The sequence below is a fragment of the Nerophis ophidion genome, linkage group LG14, assembly GCF_033978795.1.
Source record: "Nerophis ophidion isolate RoL-2023_Sa linkage group LG14, RoL_Noph_v1.0, whole genome shotgun sequence".
Lineage (NCBI taxonomy): Eukaryota > Metazoa > Chordata > Actinopteri > Syngnathiformes > Syngnathidae > Nerophis > Nerophis ophidion.
The window spans coordinates 3,365,180-3,390,848 of record NC_084624.1 but is presented as its reverse complement, the minus strand read 5'-3'; the positions used below and the strand labels follow the sequence as shown (position 1 = coordinate 3,390,848).

The following is a 25,669-nucleotide window of genomic DNA, read 5'->3' as shown; positions in this document are numbered from 1 at the left end:
AAGAGCGATTCGGACCTAGAAAGTGACGATTTCCCCATTCATTTGAGCGAGGATGAAAGATTTGTGGATGAGGAAAGTTAGAGTGAAGCACTAGAATGGAGAAAAAAAAAGGTGACGGCAGTGGGAGCGATTCAGATGTTATTAGACACATTTACTAGGATAATTCTGGAAAATCCCTTATCTGCTTATTGTGTTAGTAGTGTTTTAGTGAGATTGAATAGTAGTACCTGAAAGTCGGAGGGGTGTGGTGACCGCCAGTGTCTCTGATGGAAGCCATAGATGAGCCAAGAATTTCGCAGCTGCCTCTTTGTCAGCTGCAGGACGACACAAGCTCCGGTAAGAGCCGACGTATTACCACAATTTTCTCACCGAAACCTGCCGGTTGACATGTGGTAGAGAAACATGTTCGCTTGACCGCTCTGTTCCACATTAAAGTTTCACAACAAACAAAGAAACACCGGCTGGATTTTGGTTGCTAAAGGCAGCTGCAATCCACCAACAGCATTCTTCTTTGATGTCTCCATTATTTATTGAACAAATTGCAAAAGAGTCAGCAACACAGATGTCCAAAATACTGTGTAATTATGCGATGAAAAGAGACGACTTTTAGCCGTAAGTGGTGCTAATATGTCCGCTCCAACCAATAACGTCACAAACACGCGTCATCATACACGTCGTCATTCCGCGACGTTTTCAACAGGATACTTCACGGGAAATGTAAAATTGCAATTTAGTAAACTAAAGCGGGCGTATTGGCATGTGTTGCAATGTTAATATTTCATCATTGATATATAAACTATCAGACTGCGTGGTGGCTAGTAGTGGCTTTCAGTAGGCCTTTAACTGGTCAACAGGAACCTAAAGAAGATGGTGAAGTGACCTCTTCTCTCAATGGATGTGTCAGCAATACACACTGCCTCCACCTGCAGGACTGAAGTGGAACAATATCAACTGCCACTTATGACCATTGGTTATTAATTTTCCAATTCATTTATAATAAGTGCAGTCGACAGTTTAAGAGTATCAACACAATATTTAAACTAGTTCCTTATTCTATTTTATTACATATTTAATATGTAATGTTTGATGAAAACAAAGTCAATAGTTTTTGCTTTGGTCTTATAATTGTATATTATCTCCTCATTTAAATATTTTGGCTTTGCCTTAACAGTCTAAACGCCCATCCATCCATCCATTTTTCTACCGCTTGTCCCTTTTAGGGTAGCGGGGGGTGCTGGAGCCTATCTCCGCTGCATTTGGGCGGAAGGCGGAGTACACCCTGGACAAGTCGCTACCTCATCAAAGCCAATATTTAGTTTTTTCACATATTAAGGAGACATACATATTTCTTTGTTTATTTACACGCACACACACACATACAAACAAAGACATACATCTATATATATATATGTATATATATTTCCACTTACACACACACACACACATATATATATATATATATATATATATATATATATATATATATATATACACACACACACACACACGTATATACGTTCATATATGTGTATATGTATGTATGTATGTATATACGTATGTATTTTTTAGGTTTGTTATATGGGCGGGAGCATTTCTGTATGCGGGCTCAAGCAGGAGTTTTTTCACATTAAGGAGATGTACATATTTATTTGTTTATTTACACGCACAACATACAGACAAAGACATACATATATATATATATATATATATATATATATATATATATATATATATATATATATATATATATATATATAGATATGTCTTGATTGGATTATCCAGAGAATAGTGCTCGATACCGTGGTAGAGCGCAATATGTAGGTGTGGGAAAAATCACAAGACTACTTCATCTCTACAGAACTGTTTCATGAGGGGTTCCCTCAATCATCAGGAGATTTTAATGGAAGCATTCACATACAATGGTTTATATAGGGCACAGAGTGGGTGGGTACAGGCAGGCGTAGGGGCGTGGTGATTGGCTCATGTGTTACCTAGGAGGTGTTTCCGTCTGTGGCGGCATGTTGAAATGATTTCACTGCGCTTGTTGAGGGATGATAGATCTGGATGATATATAATAAACAGTTTCTCTTTTAAGCATATGTTGCATCTTTTATTACCACTGTTGTAAGGTGTGTTACATGCAAGAATTTGCCATGTTATTGAATATTCAACATTATTGTCTTTGAGGTTCCAAATGTGCTTGCTGAGTTCTGTAGAATTCCGCAAAGTCTGGTTTCTAAAGGAGGCCTTGTGATTATTCCATCTTGTTTTGAACGCTCCTTCGGTTAATCCTACGTACGTGTCGGATGTGTTAATGTCCTTGCGTGTTACCTTTGCTTGGTAAACGACTGATGTCTGTAAGCACCCCCCGTTGAGAGGGCAATCAGGTTTCTTGTGACAGTTACATTCCTTATTGGTTTAAGAGTCGTTTAGTCTGGGGGTAGGCAGTCCTTTTGCAATTGCTTTGTTGTGGTTTGAAATGATTTGTTGTATGTTATTCATACAGCTGGGGGGGGTTGGAGGTAGCGGCGGCGGCGATGATCAAGAAGAACGTGGAGTTGGAATATAATTACAACACTTTATGTACATATTTATATACATATTTATATAATATTTACATATTTAAATAATATGTAACTACAAGCTCCATTCACAGACAGAGTCCCATTGCTTTTATGAGCGGTCGAGCGAGTCAAAAGCCGAAAAAAATAAATTAAATAAAATAAAAAAATATATTTTTATTTTTATTTTAACATTTTTTTATTTTTTTTATTTGTGGCGGCCGTAATTCTTTCGTGGCGAGCCGCCACAAATAAATGAATGTGTGGGAAACCCTGGTTCACCACATTAACCCTGGCAATGGACACTGTGTGTATATGTATGTTATGCCATTGTTTACAAATTTGGTAAATAAATAACCCAAAAATGTATATTTTGTTGTTTTCTTACTGTACTGAAAATGAACCGAACCGCGACCTCTAAACCGAGGTACGTACCGAACCGAAATTTTTGTGTACCGTTACACCCCTAACACATATCCATCTATTATATATGTACAGTATATATATGTATAGATGCATATATGCCAATTCTGGAGCTTGTGACAAATGAGGGAACGAGTGGAAAAAAGAGCATGTTTGAGAGAGATGTCACCATGGTTACTACTTTTTATTTGACACAGCACTATTATGTCTAATCACTAAACTTTACAAAAAAGAAAGGCCATACGATTTCCGCAGTAACGTAAGCGCGTACGGACACACACAATTGGCCAATAAAACGGAATCTGCTGTTAAACGCAAAATACTACAGAAATTGACATCAATGTAATTGAAATGTTGTCACTGGGAGGAGAAGAAACATTTGTTTTGGAAAATAATGTGTCCTATAGGGCTCATTTATCCCCGACACACTCAGTCGGCTTGCCCTCAACTAAATAATGTCGAAATGTCACTAAACAGAGACTAAACTACAAAGCTAAAGCTAGCAAGATCAATCCGTACACCCACAACACATCTCATCTGCTTGTGTTTTTGTCAACGACATCATCCATGTAAGAATCATGTGCAAACAGAACAGTGGTTGCATCTTAAGAGGTACTTTTTTTCCCCAGCTAAGTGAGTTGCCTCTTTATTTGTCAAGCTGAGAATAACAGCACAGCACACTTCCCCCCTCTTCACAATAATAGCGTGGTGTGCCACATCCGGTCTGACAAAATGACAAAATAAAGGTTTCAAAAAAGTGGCTTACACAAGCATCCATCTCTGCATACATTACTATCGCTTGTCGTGGGGGTGCTGGAGCCTATCCCAGTTGCACTCGAGCGGAAGGCTGGTTAGAGCCTGGGACAAGTCGCCAGCTCATCGCAGGGCCAACACAGATAGTAAGAGAACATTCACACTCACATTCACACACAAGCTCCAATTTAGTCTCACACAAGAATAATGGACTTAAAAGTGCTTTGACCTAAAATACCAATAAAAACTGTCGTATGATACATTGCACCAAACAAGGACGATTTTTGCATTTAATTAACAAATATTTAATTTGATTTTATTTAGTACAAAATGCATACAGTCTATGGTGGTATAAAACTAACTTGAATTTGGAATTTGAAAAAATAAAACGCAAAAACTTAATTTTAATGTTTTTTATTTTAATTTATTGTTATTGCGTTTATTACTATTTAACTTGTGGTTTATTTGTTACTAAATTATATACAGGTTTTTGTCAAACTATAATTAAAGTTGAATTTTGGTTGTACAATAAATACGAATTTTTCTAATTGATGAATAATCATGTAATTAAAAATGATTACAATATCAATCAAAATAATCGTGATTATTATTTTTGCCATAATCGTCGAGGCTTAATAGGGCTGGGCGATACGGGAGAAATAAGCTATAACAATCCGGAAAAAATTTAAATTGTTAGTATGAGCATAAACCTTTATATAACAGGCTACAAATATTTTTCAACTTGAATATAAAAATACACATTGATATTAAAAAAGTAAGATTTTCCTTAAAATTACATATAAAACTGTTAGATTGTTAATATGGTCATAGTCTTTTATATAACAAGCTACCTTGTAAATGAAAGTTTATTACTGTAATTTTACATGAATTCGAAAGTAATTTGAGAAAACAGGAAATTATATGTATTATTCATCTGGTATTTTTCTGTAAAAAAAATTGAAATATACATAGTTTGTCAATACTGGCATATTACTTAAAATAACAGGCGGTTTGTTTATTTACAGATAATGTCTTCAATTCTACCGTTTTATAACCTATTTGGAAAAAAATAGAAAAATTACAGTAGAAATTTACAGTAAATTAACCATAAAAATCGTTTTTTTTAAAAAAAGTGCACCACAACGGATCGATACAGCGTCCACATTACTGAAGACGCCGTACCGATCCGCCTGTCGATCTCACGATCCACTCTTCCCTCACTCGTGATGTTTTCATGTATTAAAAAAAAAAAAAGAGCAAAAACTTATTTTGAAGGTGTGGCAAATATATTCAGTGTGACAAATTTACTCATCAATGCGCCTAAAAATAGACCATGTGACCTTAGAAAAATAAAACTGTTGCACGTGTGCGAAAAGGGACATCAACCCTATTGTCGTGTTTTGCTCCTAAAATAAATCCATCCAAATTTGCTGAAATTACAGTATTTATTTTGCCAATCAGTAAAAGAGTGTTTGAAATAAATTTAAACCATACCCAAATGGACAAGTGATTGCTCACTAGTGCTGAGAGCTGTGCCTTACCCCCCCCCCCCCCCCACACCCTGACTGCACCATGCACATGTTACTCCGAGCTTCACCCTACTCAGTGTTCCAACATGGCTAAAACTAGATATTAGTTGAAGAAAGTGGTCTTAACACAATGCACTGCGTGCTCGTAACTATGAGGGTCCGAGGGAATATTGCACAACAAATCAATGATAGGAGTGACAAACTTGCCATTCAAATAAACGGCGTTGGTTGACAAGAACATACAGCCACATTATCTCTATTTGTTAAGCAGAGGTAACACAAACCAGTCATGGATTCAAAAGCGCTGCCGTCATTTTTGCTTAAGTAACGAGTAAGTAGGGCTGGGCCTTTTTGTAAAATCTCAATAGTTTTAGGCCATACTGCGGTAAAAATAGAGATATATATCTGTGTTTTGTCTTAGCATTGAATGAACACTTGATGCATATAATCACAGCAGTATGATGATTCTATGTGTCTACATTCAAACATTCTTCTTCATACTGCATTAATATATGCTACTTTTAAACTTTCATGCAGAGAGGAAAATCACAACTAAGTCAATTGACCAAAAGTGTATTTATTAAACAGTTATTAAGCAGTGGCACAAACATTCATGTCATTTCAAAACAGAAAGTGCAAGATTGTCAGAGACATTTTAAAACAAGCTATGAGTGCACTTTTGTGCATGATGTCACTAAGATGACATATCAAAACAACACTAAATTAAAGTGCACTTTTTGTACAGAACACCACTGCAATAGTTTAAAACAAATAAAGGGCACTTTTGTGCATGATGTCACACAAGATATTTCAATAACTGTCAAATAAAAATGAGCTGCATAATAGGAAACCAAATAGTGTATGTCCTACGCTATATGGTAGGTTCCTGCGGATATTGTCTCCTTTTGTTGTTGAGTATTTGTTTCATAAGGTGTTGATCTGTAATTGTTTGCCTCGGCATTTTGATGGTGTGGGCGTGTGGCACCGAATGGAGATGTTGATATGCGGAGTAAGCACTCTTCATTCTCTAGCAGGTGACTTTTCAAATGATGCTACATATTAGCAGTAATGTTACTTTTGGTAGCAACGCTTTTGCTGCATACTTGACAAATTATGGTTGTCTGTTCGACATATTCCCACCGCCAGACGATGGACCCCCTGCTGTTTTTCGTGGGAATTAATTCTTCCTTCATTTGTTGCCAGATTCACACCTTTTTTCTCTTTTATTACCACTAACACTACAGCTAAAGTTACCTAAGCTGCTACCTCTCTGCTCCGCGAGGGCGTGTACGTATGTGACGTATGTAGTAACAAGGTGTGGTTCCCGTCTGTGAGGAGAGACGAGAAAGAGTGGGAAACGCATGCAGTGTAATGCCAGCAGCGAAAAGCAACTGCGTGAGAGCGTATACTCGAATATCACGATATAGTAATTTTCTATATCGCACAAACCTGCCGTATATCGAGTATATCGCTATATCACCCAGCCCTAATGTGCATTCTGCTAAACAATATACAACATTGATCTGATCGCTCTAGTACTATTCATAAACTGATATTAACCTTATTTGACATCATCAATTTAGGGATCTATCCGTCCTCTTCTGTGTCGTCTACTGACTGCAACAATGCTGACACACCCAACACTTATAGTTAAATTATCTTCTCCCAACAATCCTATTGATCTACTTGTTAATTTCTTGTTAATATCTGCTTACTTTCTGCTGTAACGCGCTTCTATTTACACTTCTTATAGGTTATTAAGCACTTAATTATTCTATTACTTAAAAAAAAGGTTAACTAAGCTATTAGCATGTCTGATTCTGGATTTGTCTCCATGTGTACCATGGAAATTGTGCCTTGTCCTCCAGTGATAATGTCACTTGATAATTACACTAAAGCAGACCTGGGCAAATTAAAGTTGAGCTTTTCAATCTGGCTCGCGGGACATTCCCAAATAATTGTTTTAGATGTTTAAGATGTAAAATGTAGCTGCCATTATGATGTGCACTCATGTTTTCTAATGACTGGAAGTCTTCAACTATACTAAGTCTTACAATGCTTGGAATCTGCATCAAATACTAGTTACTATGGTCATCTAATTACTTACTTTGGTCATCTAATTACTTACTTTGGTCACTATGAGGTATCTCAGATTGTAGGTGGGGGTTTTTTCACTGTTTGTTGCATTTTGGTTGATTGTAAAATATGTTGTCAATATTCAGTGTTTTATCTTTCATAGTTAATATTGTAAATCCCACATTCTTTATTTTCATGTACATTCTGGGTGTTTCATTCAGTAAAAAAATATTCAAATTCCCTTTCGTTTTTTTAAGGTTGTCTGTCATAAAGTTTTTAGCTTTCAATCATTATTGTGAGGTTTTGTATTAAAAATAGATATACTGGCCCCCAGACACACTTTTTTTATCTGAATCTGACCCACCGAGTCAAATAATTGCCCAAACCTGCACTAAAGATAGAAATGCAGTTTATTTACCGTAAAGGAGGTGATTTTTATTAGGTTAGGGGCGCGTGTATCGCGATACTTAATTAGTTGCTAGTCAACCAGAGAGGATGGACGTCTGTGATCGATGTTAAAGCGCATTAATCGCATACTTTTGCCCGATTTGTGGCTGATCAATTGTCTCATCACTACTTTTGTTCCTCTATTTATGTTCTGTATGGATGACAGATGGTGTTAACCTGGCAATTTTCAGGTTCTATCGACAGTACCAGAAGCATAACGGAGGTGAGAGGCTGTCAGACAAGAATTGTATATTCCCAACCAGACACCGGCGCTCTGATTTAGAAGCTCTCTCGGCCGTGTGAAAGCGCACCTAGTTACGGCAACATGTGTAAAAACAAAGGCCAGTAAATACTGGATCTACTGTAAAAGCTCTGATGTGGCAATTCAGCTGGATCCCTGCGTGAAACCAGATTGTGTTACAGCAGCTAAACTTAGAAGTAGCGGTCGATTCCTTCTTCCAGGAATTATCGTTCAACCTTGGCGGAGGTCCACACTCGGCCGAGTGTCTCTATCGTGTGATCCAATCGGAAGTCAACTATTATGAACGTAAGACTCGGGTCGACTGGAGTGGCGGTTGCCTTCCCCACTGAGCGAAATCACCAGATCTGCCGAGAGGATGTCTCACAGAGCATGTGATTTATCAGCCTCTGGTCGGGGGCTACTTTCTGCCTGATGCACAGTCGTAGCTAAGAGCCTGCGCCAAGCACACGGTCATGTGGTGCTTCCGGGCCAGGGGAGGAGTCTGAAGGCTGAAAGACATGTGCGCAGGAGGCGAGGAGCAATATTGGCCCAATCGTCTTGGATGTTAGTCCTGGGAAATGTCTCAAAGTCATTATTAATGCTCCCCATTGTCCTCCAGCAGGAAGTCGACTGAAGCGTTTATATCACGCCAACTTTATGTACTGCATCGTTTCTGCCAGATCTACCAACAATATTTGGGCCTTGCTCACATAATGCTTAGTGTTCATTTAACAAATAATTTCCACGTTTGAATTATGTGTTTCTCAATCTGAGAACATTTGCATTTTAGTGATTGAAAGTAAAAAGTTGCATATAAAACATGCTTTTTTTAGTATGATCGCGTACGTCCATCTTTTAACCATTATTATTTGGCACATTCAAATCCATTGTTATAGTCTATCACTGTTGTGCTAGAAAAAATTGGAAAGTCATCAACCCGAGCCCGGTTTGGCGTTTAGGAGAACCCCTCTTGTGACAACAATGTCGTCATGAGTTTAAATGTGACATAGGGCTGGGCGATATGGCCTTTTATTAATATCTCGATATTTTTAAGCCATGTCACGATGTATATCTTGATATTTTGCCTTGAATGAACACTTGATGCATATAATCACAGCAGTATGATGATTCTACAAACCCTGTTTCCATATGAGTTGGGAAATTGTGTTAGATGTAAATATAAACGGAATACAATGATTTGCAAATCCTTTTCAAGCCATATTCAGTTGAATATGCTACAAAGACAACATATTTGATGTTCAAACTCATAAACTTTATTTTTTTTTGCAAATAATAATTAACTTATAATTTCATGGCTGCAACACGTGCCAAAGTAGTTGGGAAAGGGCATGTTCACCACTGTGTTACATCACCTTTTCTTTTAACAACACTCAACAAATGTCTGGGAACTGAGTAAACTAATTGTTGAAGCTTTGAAAGTGGATTTTTTTCCCATTCTTGTTTTATGTAGAGCTTCAGTCTTTCAACAGTCCGGGGTCTCCGCTGTCGTATTTTACGCTTCATAATGCGCCACACATTTTCCATGGGAGACAGGTCTGGACTGCAGGCGGGCCAGGAAAGTACCCGCACTCTTTTTCTACGAAGCCACGCTGTTGTAACACATGTTTTTCTAAAATAAGCAGGGGCGTCCATGATAACGTTGCTTGGATGACAACATATGTTGCCCCAAAACCTGTATGGACCTTTCAGCATTAATGGTGCCTTCACAGATGTGTAAGTTACCCATGCCTTGGGCACTAATACACCCCCATACCATCACACATGCTGGCTTTTGAACTTTGCGCCTACAACAATCCGAATGGTTATTTTCCTCTTTGTTCTGGAGGACACCACATCCTCTGTTTCCAAATATAATTTGAAATGTGGACTCGTCAGACCACAGAACACTTTTCCACTTTGCATCTGTCCATCTTAGATGAGCTCGGGCCCAGCCAAGCCAGCGGCGTTTCTGGATGTTGTTGATAAATGGGTTTGGCTTTGAATAGTAGAGTTTTAACTTGCACTTACAGATGTAGCAACCAACTGTAGTTACTGACGGTGGTTTTATGAAGTGTTCCTGAGCCCATGTGGTGATATCCTTTACACACTGATGTCGGTTTTTGACGCAGTACCGCCTGTGGGATCAAAAGTCCGTAATATCATCGCTTACGTGCAGTGATTTCTCCAGATTCTCTGAACTTTTTTACGGACCGTAGAAGGTAAAATCCCCAAATTCTTTGCAATAGCTCGTTGAGAAATGTTGTTCTAAAACTGTTCGACGATTTGCTTACAAAGTGGTGACCTTCGCCCCATCCTTGTTTGTGAATTACTTAGCATTTCATGGAAGCTGCTTTTATAGCCAATCCTGGCACCCACCTGTTCCCAATTACCCTGCACACCTGTGGGATGTTCCAAATAAGTGTTTGATGAGCATTCCTCAACGTTATCAGTATTTATTGCCACCTTTCCCAACTCCTTTGTCACGTGTTGCTGGCATCAAATTCTAAAGTTAATGACTATTTGCAAAACAATATATATTTATCAGTTTGAACATCAAATATGTTGTCTTTGTAGCATATTCAACTGAATATGGCTTGAAAAGGATTTGCAAATCATTGTATTCTGTTTATATTTACATCTAACACATTATTTCCCAACTCATATGGAAATGGGGTTTGTATGTGTCTACATTAAAACATTCTTCTTCATACTGCATTAATATATGCTACTTTTAAACTTTCATGCAGAGAGGGAAATCACAACAAAGTCAATTGACCAAAACTGTATTTATTAAACAGTTATTAAGCAGTGGCACAAACATTCATGTCATTTTAAAGCAGAAAGTGCAAGATTGTCAGAGACATTTTAAAACAAGCTATGAGTGCACTTTTCTGCATGATGTCACTAAGATGACATATCAAAACAACACTAAATTAAAGTGCACTTTTTGTACAGAACGCCACTACAATAGTTTAAAACAAATAAAGTGCACTTTTGTGCATGATGTCACACAAGATATGGTCAAATAAAAATGAGCTGCTTAATAGGAAATCAAATAGTGTATGTCCTTCACTATGTGGTAGGTTCCTGCGGACGTTATCTCCTTCTGTTGTTGACTATTTTTTTTCATACGGTGTTGATCTGGAAATGGTTGCTTCGGCATTTTATGGGTGTGGCACTGAATGGATATGTTGACATGCGGAGTTTCAAGCACTCCTTATTCTCTAGCAGGTGACTTTTCACATGATGCTACATTAGCAGTGCTGCTACTGTTTGTAGCAATGCTTTTGCCGCATACTTGTTCGACATCTTCCCACTCGAAGCCAAACCACCGCCAGACGATGGACCCCGTGCTGTTTTTCTTGGTAATTAATTCTTCCTTCATTTGTTACCAGATTTGCACCTTCTCTCTCTCGTATTACCACTCGCACCACTCCGCTAGCATCACAGCTAATGTTACCCATGCTGCTACCTCTTTGCTCGGGGGGAGGGTGTATGACGCGACAGTATGTGACGTATGGAAGAAGGTGCGCTTGTTTTACGTCTCTGTGAGAAGGAGAGACAAGAAAGAGTGGGAAACGCATGCAGTGTATTGCCAGCAGCTAAAAGCAACTGTGTGAGAACTTATACTCTAATATGACGATATACTCATTTTCTATATCGCAATGAGACAAACCCACGATGTATCGAGTATATCGATATATCGGCCAGCCCTAATGTGACAGAATTACTGCATAAACTTAAGCATTGAGGAAATAAGATATCATCCGAGTCCTTCTACCACTGCTCAAAGAGGTGTTAAGTCATTAATATGCAGCATTACACAACCCTTTTTTTTTGTGTTTGATCCAGTTTGTGTGGACATGAATCTGAATGGAAATCATAAGAAATAAATGCCAGGTGTTTCTACTGTCATGCTTTAGTGTTACATCATATCTGCATGCGAAATGTAACATTTTTGGGGCATAGTTTTGTCAGTTACCATAAGGAAAAATATTGTGCTGTTCTTACTGGGTTTCAACTAGGGCTGGGCGATATATCGATGTACTCGATATATCGCGGGTTTGTCTCTGTGCGATATAGAAAATGACGACATCGTGATATTCGAGTATACGTTCTCACGCAGTTGCTTTTGGCTGCGGGCTTTTTTCACTCTTTCTTGTCTCTCCTCACAGAGACATTAAAACAAGCGCACCTTCTTACATCTGTCACATACTGTCGCGTCATACGCCTTCGCGGAGCAGAGACGTAGCAGCATGGGTAACATTAGCTGTGATGCTAGCGGAGCGGTGCGAGTGGTAATACGAGAGAAATAAGGTGCGAATCTGGTAATAAAATGAAGGAAGAATCAATTCCTAAGAAAAACAGCACAAGGTTCTTTAGGCGGTGGTTTGGCTTCAAGCGGGAAGATGTCGAACAAGTATGCGGCAAAAGCGTTGCTACAAAAAGTAGCACCTACTACTAATGTGTAGCATCATTTGAAAAGTCACCCGCTAAAGAATGAAGAGTGCTTGAAACTCTGCATGTCAACATCTCCGTTGGGTGCCATACCCACAAAATGCAGAAGCAACCATTTCCAGATCACCATATGAAAAAAATAGTCAACAACAGAAGGAAACCTACCACATAGTGATGGACATACACTATTTGATTTCATATTATGCAGCTCATTTTTATGTGACAGTTATTGAAATATCTTGTGTGACATCATGCACAAAAGTGCACTTTATTTCTTTTAAACTATTGTAGTGGCGTTTTGTACAAAAAGTGCACTTTAATTTAGTGTTGTTTTGATATGTCATCTTGGTGACATCATGCACAAAAGTGCATTAATAGCTTGTTTTAAAATGTCTCTGACAATCTTGCATTTTCTGTTTTGAAATGACATGAATGTTTGTGCCACTGCTTAATAACTGTTTAATAAATAGAGTAAATTGACATAGTTGTGTATATATCGTGCATCGTGACATGGCCTAAAAATATCGAGATATTAATAAAAGGCCATATCGCCCAGCCCTAGTTCCAACTAACTGAGCGACGGCTCACTTTGACCCACATATGCAAAGTTAAAGTTGTCAGTGTTCCGGAGCAAAAGACGTAAACAGACAATAGTGTGCAGAAGTGTTGGGCCACCACTAGCTGGGTTTTTTTCCATGACCTTTTTATCCTGAGCAGTTATCGTGGTGTAGTAAAACTGTAAATAGTACAACACATGATGGCTAGGATATTAGTTACGGCTTTTTCAGAGGCAGGTCCTAGCAACTTTACTTTGCTACTAATGATACTTTTTAATTTACTAATACTTTTGCCCATTTATGGCCATGTTTTGTGGTGTGTGTATGTGTGATTTCTGCTCTCAGCAAATCCTAGAGAAGTACCTTAAAGAACCGTGACAAGTCTCTTTATTAAGAAACTTGATGCAGTCTTCTAAGATAAAATATTTGTCACATTTACCTTACTGTAAATCATTGCAGTAGCGATTTGGGTTCCCGTCGACTCTCAAAGAGTGGCTGGGCCTGTTTATTTACTCAATTGCAGAGAATACAAGGTGTCCATTTGAACTATTTGAAGTAGAGCCTGTAAGTCATTCCCAACACAACCATGTTCAACTAGGGCTGGGCGATATGGCCTTTTGTTAATATCTCAATATTTTTAGGCCACGTCGCGATACACGATATATATATTGCGATATTTGCCTTAGCCTTGAATGAACACTTGATGCATATAATCACAGCAGTATGATGATTCTATGTGTCTACATTCAAACATTCTTCTTCATACTGCATTAATATATGCTACTTTTAAACTTTCATGCAGAGAGGGAAATCACAACTAAGTCAATTGACCAAAAGTGTATTTATTAAACAGTTATTAAGCAGTGGAACAAATATTCATGTAACTTCCAAAACAGAAAGTGCGAGATTGTCAGAGACATTTTAAAACAAGCTATTAGTGCACTTTTGTGCATGATTTCACTAAGATGACATATCAAAACAACACTAAATTAAAGTGCACTTTTTGTACAGAACGCCACTACAATAGTTTAAAACAAATAAAGTGCATGATGTCACACAAGATATTTCAGTAACTGTCATATGACCTGCATAATAGGAAATCAAAAAGTGTATTTCCTTCGCTATGTGGTAGGTTCCTGCGGACATTATCTCCTTCTGTTGTTGACTATTTGTTTCATACGGTGTTGATGTGGAAATGGTTGCTTCAGCAGTTTGTGGTTATGGCACGGAATGGAGATGTTGACATGCGGAGTTTCAAGCACTCTTCATTTTCTAGCAGGTGACTTTTCAAGTCATGCTCAAATTAGCAGTAGGTGCTACTTTTGTAGCAACGCTTTTGCCGAATACTTGTTCAACATCTTCCCGCTTGAAGCCAAACCACCGCCAGACGATGGACCCTGTGCTGTTTTTCTTAGAATTAGGATTAGTATTACCACTCGCACCACTCCACTAGCATCACAGCTAATGTTACCCATGCTGCTACCTCTCTGCTTCGCGAGGGCCTATGACGCGACAGTATGTGACGTATGTAAGAAGGTGCGCTTGTTTTATGTCTCTGTGAGAAGGAGAGACAAGAAAGAGTGGGAAACGCATGCAGTGTATTGCCCGCAGCTAAAAGCAACTGTGTGAGAACCTATACTCGAATATCACGATATAGTCATTTTCTATATCGCACAGAGACAAACCCGCGATATATCAAGTATATCGATATATCGGCCAGCCCTACTTTCAACCCACATATTTTGGGGATTGGTTGGTGTTAGGATCACGCAATATAGACGGTATACGATATATCTATTTAGCAAACGATAGAGCGTTTCATACTGACGTCATATCGTGATAATTCAAACACGTTAAACCGTGGCCAGCGAATTTGACAGCAGCAAGTGGACCACCACATCATCAATGCAATTTAGCGTTTTCGCTAGCAATTAACGTCCCTCCACAGTGCTAAGCCGCATACTCAAGGCGATGTCGAGTCCTTGCTAGCGAGATAGCGTCTAACTAATCCTCACTTCCACGGCGGAAAATAAAGTACGTTTATTACAGCTATCATTATCAAGGAATAGCTAAACATGCCCGGGAATCATTTTTGGTGATTTAACCCCCAATTCCAACCCTTGAGCAGGGAGGTAATGGCTCCCATTTTTATAGTCTTTGGTATGACTCGGCCGGGGTTTGAACTCACAACCTACCGATCTTAGGGCGGACACTCTATAACCACTAGGCCACTGAGTAGGTGCAGCTCCAGCTATCCCAAAAGGGACAAGCAGTAGAAAATGGATGAATGGAACATTTTAAATGGTAATACTAACCGTCTAGAATTGTACTGCTTACTTAATACAGGCTTATTGTTACAGACCTGTTGTTTTTTAATCCATCCATCCATCCATTTTCTTCCGGTTATCCGAGGCCGGGTTGCGGGGGCAGCAGCCTAAGCAGAGAAGCCCAGATTTCCTCTTCCCAGCCACTTCGTCCAGCTCCTCTTCGCGCTGTAATTTGACCCCTTTAAAATGCTTCAAAACTCACCAAACTTGGCACACACATCTGGACTGGCGGTTTAGCTCGGTTGGTAGAGTGGCCGTGCCAGCAACTTGAGGGTTGCAGGTTCGATTCCCGCTTCTGCCAACCTAGTCACTGCCGTTGTGTCCTTGGGCAAGACACTTCACCCACCTGCTCCCAGTGCCACCCACACTGGTTTGAATGTAACTTAGATATTGGGTTTCACTATGTAAAGCGCTTTGAGTCACTAGAGAAAAAAGCGCTATATAAATATAATTCACTTCACTTCACTTCACTGGCAAAAATTGCGATCTAATGAAAAAAAAAAAGACCAAAATCAAAAAATGCGCTCTAGCGCAATTTTTTAATAAAACACACAAACAACTGCTCCTAAGAAAACACAAACAAAATTGCTTGTAACTTCCTGTAGGAATGCCGCAAAGACATGAAACAAAAACTTCAATGTAGGTCTCACGTAGACCTACATTTTAATAATTGACAGCCTGCAAAAAAAATCAACAGGAAGTGGGCAATTACCCTTTCAAAATAAAAGTTTTGTGAAAACCCGTCACCTTTTTTCAAACGAAAACTCCTCCGAGTGCATTTGTCGTTTCGGCGTCAAACTCGCACAGGAGAGAGTTTGGACCCTTCTGATTAAAAGTATAGATCAGAGTTTTGATTACTGATCCGGTTTTGATTTTACGTGCCTTCAAAGAACACCCGCGCAAATTTTCCTAAAAAATTTCATTTTTGCCTCTTTCATCTGTAATTTGACCCCTTTAAAATGCTTCAAAAGTCACCAAACTTGGCACACACATCAGGACTGGCAACAATTGCAAGGTAATAAAAAACCCAAACCCCAAAACTCAAAATTGTGCTCTAGCGCCCCCTAGGAATACAACACAGACAAAACTGCTCCTAGGAAGAAAACACAGACAAAACTGCTTGTAACTTCCGGTAGGAATGTCAGAGAGACATGAAACTAAAACCACTATGTAGGTCTCATTTAGACCTACATTTTAATAATTAACATACTTTAGCAAAAATCAACAGGAAGTTTGATATTTTCACTTCAATACAACAACTGCATTACTTTCACAATGCATTAAATAGTGGCACCAAGGCGTCTTCTACCACTTATCCGGCCGTGGGTCTCGGGGGCAGCAGCCAAAGGCGGACCCGACCAACGCTGCTTGCAGCTTTAATTTTATTCTAATTTAGCAATTCTAATTTAAAAAAATATTTTGGTGCCCGCATGCTTTGATTTTTCAGTATACAGCACCAATTGTGGAAAAGGTTAGACTCGCTTGGCGTAAAGAAAACAGTTTTTCATGTCACCACACTACATTTTTGTGTTTATCTTTGTGTTGGATTGTCCAAGCTAGTTCCATTTGCTGCCATGATGTCTCACTATTGACGCTAACCCATCGACTCCATCTATTCCTCATCACACCTTTCTCAGCGCTTCCTCTTCTTTTGTCCGCAGGAGTTCTTTGACCATGCAAAGAAGCTGTGGGACGACGAAGGGGTGAAAGCCTGCTTCGAGAGGTCCAACGAGTACCAGCTCATCGACTGCGCACAATAGTGAGTTGAGACTTTTGTCTGTTTTTTTGTTTTTTAAGCTAGGGCCACATATTTCAGACACGGCAATGTATCTTTGTTAGTGAAGCTATTGTTTCAGATGATTTTATTCCATGTGAACATTTTCCCACATCTTTTCCCGTCGCTGGAGGTGAAATTCTCCCAGTATGTCATGTCCTGTATGAATATGAGCGGGATGTGTTTGCTCTGGGTGTGGCAAGACGAGCAAGCAGCAAAGTTTGTCCTTTTGGAAAATATGTCTGTTCACCTTCTGTGTGACATTTGCAAAGTCTTAAGAATGGCCTACATAATGTCAGGAGGCCCCCCTCCCCCATTTACTGTAAACACCATTAGGCACACCTGCACTGCCACTTTTCTTCTTGCGCCAACTTACTTGGGGAAAGTTACTGCCATTAGTCTAACTTTATTTTCTTCACTTACAGAGTCCTATTGCTACATTCCAACAGGACAAAAGCGTATGTGGGTCATGATCAGTTTTTGGCGGCCACCTGCACAGAGTTTTTTTTTTTTCCTCTTTTCTAAACAATTGTACAACTTCCAGGCGCTGTTTGGAAATACTGATAAGTGCGGTGTGGCAAGGCCGGCTGAAGCTGACTTATTTCACGCCACCACCTTCTCGTTGGATAGTCCCGTGTCTTCTTTGTCTTGTCTTTGTCCTCACATGTGGGCGAGCATGAGGACAGGACGCGGTGCAGGCCGCCTGTCCCCTCCCATCCCAAAGGTCGGCCGCCCTTTTATCTGTCAGGGTTGGGCCAAAGGTGCACTTAATCAGTGACAGGGCCATGTTGTTGTAGCGCGGGCTCCTGTCGTACCACGTCTGGCATGGCTTAGCGCGCAGAAAAGGCGTCTCAGGAGGATCTTCCTGAACGCACTCGGGCTCCTTCAGCATAACTTTGACAGCGGGTCAAGTCTTGGCCTCGCTCTCGCTTTGCCTCAGAGCAGAAAAGGAGGGAGGTAGTCAGGTGACACTCACATGGCTCCTTTTAAGCTCCGCCTAACAGTACACAGTCTGTATTTCCTCTTTCTCCAATTGGTGTTTATTTAATGACACACAGTATGTCATGTGGTATAGTGGGAACATGGTTAGAGACACCTGTCTGGACACAATGCACTGAGCATGTATAGAATAAAGTAGTCAGTAAGGATACTTCCAGCAAAACGTTGGCATTGTGGCAGTTGTTGTGAGACTGTGAATGATAAGCATAAACCTTTTGGGAGGGGTTTTTGAGGGGTTCCCTCAATCATGATTGAGGGAACCCCTCATGAAACAGTTCTGTAGAGACGAAGTAGTCTTGTGATTTTTCCCACACCTACATATTGCGCTCTACCACGGTATCGAGCACCATTCTCTGGATAATCCAATCAAGACATATATATATATATATGTATATATGAGAAATGCTTGAATTTCAGTGAATTCTAGCTATAAATATACTCCTCCCCCTTAACACCCCCTCCCCCAATCTCCCGAATTCAGAGGTCTCGAGGTTGGCAGGTATGGTAATATAAAATGTAGATTGTTATGCGATCTGCTTTAGTGCGACGGAATAGAAACTCAGCAGAAATAATGACGGCCGAGAGGAAGTCTAAAGTGACTTTAATCGGAGGCGATTCAAACACACTCGTCAGGCTTCAAAATAATAGCGCAATGCTTCACTTCCGGTCCAACCAACAAATCAACAAAAAAACATCCATTTTGCTTTGTAAAGTTTGTTCTGTGATGGTATTTTGTGATATTTCTACCTCAGTGTATGTTTTCTGGCAGATTTAAATAAAGTATATTGTAATAGCGACGGCGATATGACGGCAGTAAATTGTCTTTGAACAAGTCAGCCTTTTATTGATGTTCACAAATAGCACTTTCAAACTCAATAAACAGAAGCACGAAGCACACATAACTGCTCAATCTTTGAACACTTTCTCTTTCTCAACTTCTTCGCTCCCACAGAGATGGGGTTTAATACTGCAGGCCCGCCCTCTGCAGCCCACATCGGGGAATTACACTTTTGATTGATTGATTAAAACTTTTATTAGTAGATTGCACAGTACAGTACATATTCCGTACAATTGACCACTAAATGGTAACACCCCAATAAGTTTTTTAACTTGTTTAAGCCGGGGTCCATGTAAATCAGTTGATGGTAACTTTTTACCATTAATTGGTAATGGTAAACCATGGTAACATGGTTTAGTACACAGCATTTCCATCGCTACGGTACATTTTTTTATGAACTGTTCTGCTTGATGGCCCACAATTAAAGAATGTTTAACAGGCTAAATATTACATTTTATTGATGAATACAGAAGGTGAAGACATTGTCGTGCAGAGATATGAAGATATTTAACATTCAGATCTAGCCTTGCTGTATTGTTCTCTGTCCCTTGAGTTGAAGGCAAAGTTTTACCTTCCTCATAAGTGCTTTGACCTGTGAGGTCATCCACAGTTTTTTGGTATCCTTTGTGACACTTCCTATACAGTGTCTAATATAAGACGGCACAGCATCTGTCCTCTTCTGTAGCTCCAGATCAGGGGTCGGGAACCTTTTTGGCTGAGAGAGCCATGAAAGCCAAATATTTCAAAATGTATTTCCGTGAGAGCCATATCATATTTTTTAACACTGAATACAACTAAATGCGTGCATTTTTAAGTAAGACCAACATGTTTAGAGTATAATAAGTCTCTTATTCTTTTTAATAACATTGTTATTCTGAAGCTAACCAATAATAAATAACATGTCATGTCTGTTGTTTGGCCATGTGCTGTTTGTCTTTTGGACTCTTTAAGTTCCTGTTTTTTTCCACTCCCTTGTCTGGTTTCCTTGGTTACTCATTTTGTCCACCTGTCTCTGGTGGACAAAATGCCCGCTCACCTGCTTCCCGAGCACTAATCAGAGGCAGTATTTAAGCTTGTCTTTGCCAGTCAGTCGCCCTGTGCTGACTTGTTTCATGCCTTGCCATAGTTTCGTGCTTCATGCCATGCTAAGTAAGTTTTGTTTGATTTATGTTCATAGTCTGTTTATGCATTAGCTCTGTTCTTTAGCCCAAGTTGTGCCTCTGCTGTGAGCGATTTTTGTTTGTATATTTTTTTAGTTCAAATTAAATCATGTTTTTACCTAAATGCCATGTCCCGAGTAGTCCGTCTGCCTTCCTGGGAGAACGACCCCGCAGCAAGCGGCAACCCCCCCCATCTTCCCCCCCATCATGACATAAAATACTTCTTTCCATTAATGCGACTTCTTGAACAGGTGCGGTAGGAAACGGATGGATGGATATAAATGCATGAGAATGTTTTATACTTTGCACGTTATTTTTTGCACTGTGATTACCAGCGAAATTATTCATAATTATCGCGTTAAGCAATGTCAGATTTATCTGAGAGCCAGATGCAGTCATCAAAAGAGCCACATCTGGCTCTAGAGCCATAGGTTCCCTACCCCTGTTCCAGATGGTCGAACACTGACGATGGCCTGGTCTGGAAACAGTCCTGCAGCTGCAAGAGTGACCCCTCTGACCGGGTCTTAACAGTCCTGGTCATAGGTTTTCTACTCTTCTGGAGGTTGGTGTAGGCAGGAACAATGAGCTGGGAGAGGTGGTCAGACCTGCCCAGGTGTGGGAGAGGAACTGTCTTGTAGGCTCGCTTCAGATTAGAGTGAACCTGGTCCAGGTGTTTCTCGCCTCGAGTCGGGCAGTGTGTGCGCATTGCATAAATCTGGAGAGCACATTATTCAAGCAGGCTTTATTCAAGTCTCTAGCTACCACAAAGCCCAGCAGGTATAAATACATTAAAACAACGTTGAGAACTTGTTGAATTAGGTCCTGACTATAAGCAACTCAAACCTAACGTTGGAACATGCTTTTTGACGACGTTTAATCAATGTTAGGTTCTGACGTGGATTCGACCATTAAATTTGATAATTTTCCAACCAATATTTTACAACTTAAATACAACGTTGAAACAACATGTATTTTAACAACTTTTATTCATTGTCAGGTTGTGACGTTGATTTGATTAATTAAATTTGGTCATTTCCCAGCCAACAACGTTAGACACCAACTCTGACTCGATTTACAGATACAACTAATTTGCAACGTTGTTTCAAAGTCAGTTTTAAAGAACTTGTATCAATGTTTTGTTCCTGCTGGGATGCTCCTGCATCTGCTTGTAGATAGCATCGTGCTGTAGGGAGAGTGTAAAGCTAACGTTGGCTGGGGGGTGGTATATAAACAGCTGGTAGAATTACAGTAGTGACCTCCCTGGGTACGTAGAAAGGTCTGCATACCACTGAGATGGCCTCCAGATTCAGACAGCAGTGGGTGTTGAGACATTTACAGTTAGTACTCCAATCTTGCATTGTGTAGAGATGCACAGCCGGCCCCTTCTGCTCTTTACAGAATCTTTGATGCGATCAAAGCGGTGCCGACTGCAGCCTGGTAGTTAAACTTTGAGATTTGTTGTGAAGTGCAGTACAAATAAAATGTATTATTATTATGAACAGCTATGTTGGAGATGAGCAGTTGTAGCCACGATTCTGTGATGATAACCACAAAGCTGTCCTGAAGCCTGTTGTTGCTTCCCAACCTTAGTTCTAGTTAGGGCTGGGCGATATATCGATACACTCGATATATCGGGTTTGTCTCTGTGCGATATAGAAAATGACTATATGATATTCGAGTGTACGTTCTCACGCAGTCACTTTTAGCTGCAGGCACTACACTGCGGGCTTTTATCACTCTTTCGTGTCTCTTCTTCTCACAGACAAGCGCACCTCCTTACATACGTCACGTACTGTCAGGTCATACGCTCTCGCATGAGAGGTAGCAGCATGGGTAACATTAGCTGTGATGCTAGCAGAGTGGTGCGAGTGGTAATACGAGAGAGAGAAGGTTCAAATCTGGTAACAAATGAAGGAAGAATTAATTCGTAAGAAAAACAGCACGGGATCCATCATCTGGCGGTGGTTTGGCTTCAAGTGGGAAGATGTCGAACAAGTGTGCGGCAAAAGCGTTAAAGTAGCAACTACTGCTAATTTCTAGCATCATTTGAAAAGTCCCTCGCTACAGAATGAAAAGTGCTTGAAACTGCATGTCAACATCTCTGTTCGTAGCCATACCTACAAAATGCCGAAGCAACCATTTCCAGATCGTATGAAAAAATAGTCAACAACAGAATTTAATGACGTCCGCAGTAACCTACAACATAGCAAAGGACATACACTATTTGATTTTCTGTTACGCAGCTCATTTTTATTTGACTGATATTGAAATATCTTGTGTGACATCATGCACAAAACTGCACTTTATTTGTTTTAAACTATTGTAGTGGCGTTCTGTACAAAAAATGCACTTTAATTTAGTGTTGTTTTGATATGTCATCTTAGTGACATCATGCACAAAAGTGCACTCATAGCTTGTTTTAAAATGTCTCTGACAATCTTGCACTTTCTGTTTTGAAATGATATGAAATTTTGTGCCACTGCTTAAAGGCCTACTGAAATGAGATGTTCTTATTTAAAGGGGGATAGCAGTTCCATTCTATGTGTCATACTTCATCATTTCGCGATATTGCCATATTTTTGCTGAAAGTATTTAGTAGAGAACATCGACGATAAAGTTCGCAACTTTTGGTTGCTAATAAAAAAGCATTGCCTTTACCTGAAGTAGCAGACGATGTGCGCATGACGTCACGGGGTGTGGAGCTCCTCACATCTGAACATTGTTTACAATCATGGCCACCAGCAGCAGAGCTATTCAGACCGAGAAAGGGACAATTTCCCCATTAATTTGAGCAAGGATGAAAGATTCGTGGATGAGGAAATTTAGAGTGAAGGACTAGGGGGAAAAAAAAGGCGATTTCAGTGGGAGGGATTTAGATGTTTTTAGACACATTTACTAGGATAATTCTGGGAAATCCCTTATCTGCCTATTGTGTTGCTAGTATTTTAGTGAGTTAAATATTACCTGAAAGTCCGAGGGGTGTGGCCACGGGTGTGTTGACGCCAAATTCTCTGAGGGAAGTCACGGCAGCTGCAGCAGGACAGAAGCTCCGCTGATCTCCGGTAAGAACCGACTTATTACCACAATTTTCTCACCGAAAACTGCCGGTTGACATGTGTTCGGAATCCGTGTTCGCCTGACCGCTCTGATCCACAGTAAAGCTTCTCCTCCGGGAATTCTAAACAAGGAAACACCGGCTGTGTTTGTGTTGCTAAAGGCTAAAAGCTTCCCACCTCCATCTTTCTACTTTGACTTCTCCATTATTAATCGGACAAATTGCAAAAGATTCAGCAACACAGATGTCCAGAATACTGTGTAATTATGCGATTAAGACTACTTATAGCTTGGATCGGGCTGGGAAATAATGTCCGCTACAACCCGAGACGTCAAACGCACGCCTCATACCGCAACGTTTTCAACTCGACACAGACTCTGATTTCAGCGGCTTAAGTGATTCAACAGATTACGCATGTATTATAACAGATGGTCGGAGTATGGAGGCAGATAGCGAAAACGAAATTGAAGAAGAAATTGAAGCTATTGAGCGAATAGCTATTGACGCTATTCGGCCATAGCATGGGTGTACCTAATGAAGTGGCCCATAGCATGGCTGCCTTATTAGCATCGCCGGTAAAATGTGCGGACCAAACGATCAGGACTTTGGCATCTTGTGACACTGGAGCATTAAATGTGGGTATCTCGTTTCAAATGCACATAAAGCTAGCGTAAATAGCATGTTAGCATCGATTAGCATAGCATGTTAGCATCAATTAGCTGGCAGTCATGCCGTGACCAAATATGTCTGATTAGCACATAAGTCAACAACATCAACAAAACTCACCTTTGTGATTTCGTTGACTTAATGGTTGCAAATGCATCTGCAGGTTATCCATACATCTCTGTGCCATGTCTGTCTTAGCATCGCCGGTCAAATGTGAAGACACTCTGGTACATTCAATGGGGGTCTGGCGGCAGATTTCTTGCCAGTGGTGCAACTTGAATCCCTCCCTGTTAGTGTTGTTACACCCTCCGACAACACACCCACCAGGCATGATGTCTCCAAGGTTCCAAAAAATAGTCGAAAAAAACGGAAAATAACAGAGCTGAGACCCGGTGTTTGTAATGTGAAAATGAAAATGGTGGGTGTGTTACCTCGGTGACGTCATGTTCTGACGTCATCGCTACAAGTCCGATAAACAGAAAGGCGTTTAATTTGCCAAAATTCACCCATTTAGAGTTCGGAAATCGGTTAAAAAAATAGATGGTCTTTTTTCTGCAACATCAAGGTATGTATTGACGCTTACATAGGTTTGGTGATAATGTTCCCCTTTAAACAACTCAACACAGTGCACCATTTACGTCTGCATTTACTTTCTTTAAACAGTTGTTTCAACAAACAGGCCTATTTGCATTTTTCAGATGACAGCGCTGATCTCTTTTTTTGTACAATGTGACCTGCAAATGAATAAGATATTTCACAAAGTACAATGGAAGCAGGGGAAGCTACGTTTTTTCGTGCAAAATATTCCATTTCACTATAGGCACAACTATGTGATAACTATCAATCAATCAATCAATCAATTCCTTTATTGTCATTGTCATCACACTTAAGCCATACAAGTCAACGAGATTTTGTTTGAGCTTTGTCTAGCGCCATAGAAACTGTATTGATGTACAGGTTGACCATAGTTTACAGTTTAGCATTGTCAAGAAGATGGCGAATAGAGAGGTGTGGGGGTGGGAACAGTCAGATGTCTGATGGGTGTTGCGTTGATGTTACAGTAATGCAATGTCCAGAGCACATTAATTGAGGTGGTGAAGAGTGAGCTAATAAGATGGTCCGGGGCAGGCTGGCCATTTAGCAGTCTCACAGCCTGGGGATACAGACTATGAGACATTTTGGTGGTCCTGGCGCGAATCGATCTCTACATCCTTCCAGAAGGTAGCAGGTTGAAGAGGCCCTGTGCTGGGTGATATCTGTCCTTCAGGATGTTGCGTACTTGCTTTAAGCAGCGAGCTGTGTACATGGCACTCATCTCCGGGAGTAAGGTCCTTGTAACTACCAATCCAAGGGACATGTGTCAATACTCCCAGCCTTGTATCTGTCGTACATTGTCTGTGCCTGTTCCCCCGTCCTCTGAATCTGACTCTGATCCCATGAGCAAGAACGAGATCTTTTTTGGTGGTGGTTCTTGTTCCGTTACATCCATGAACCCCTGGGGTTGAAGTGCACCTTCTTTTAGCATTTCACTCAAAGTTTGCCACACCTCGCCCTCTTCTGCCTGTGGCGAGCATCGAATGTCCTTCAACCTGGGATCTAAAGCAGTTGATACTGTACCTTTTAATTGAGCCAGGTTCAAGTTCTCTTTTCTTTTGTTGAGATCTGTTCTAAATACAGCCTTGTAGCGGAGTATATAATCCGGATCAACATCGGACACCTCCAATGTACGCAGGAGATGGCAGAGCGCAGAGAGCACAATAGAACAGGACAAATACTTTAACCCACCAAGGAGCTATTTGATGTAC

General features: G+C 40.1%; 1 protein-coding gene across 2 annotated transcripts in view; it reads left to right on the top strand.

Moving 5' to 3' along the window:
- Window positions 1-25,669, top strand: part of gnal (guanine nucleotide binding protein (G protein), alpha activating activity polypeptide, olfactory type) — a 149,506-nt gene that overhangs the window by 61,436 nt on the left and 62,401 nt on the right. For both annotated transcript variants that reach the window (XM_061919631.1, XM_061919632.1), the window contains exon 5: window positions 17,034-17,131. In XM_061919631.1, the coding sequence (XP_061775615.1) occupies window positions 17,034-17,131 (98 nt within the window). The remainder of the gene's footprint in view (window positions 1-17,033; window positions 17,132-25,669) is intronic.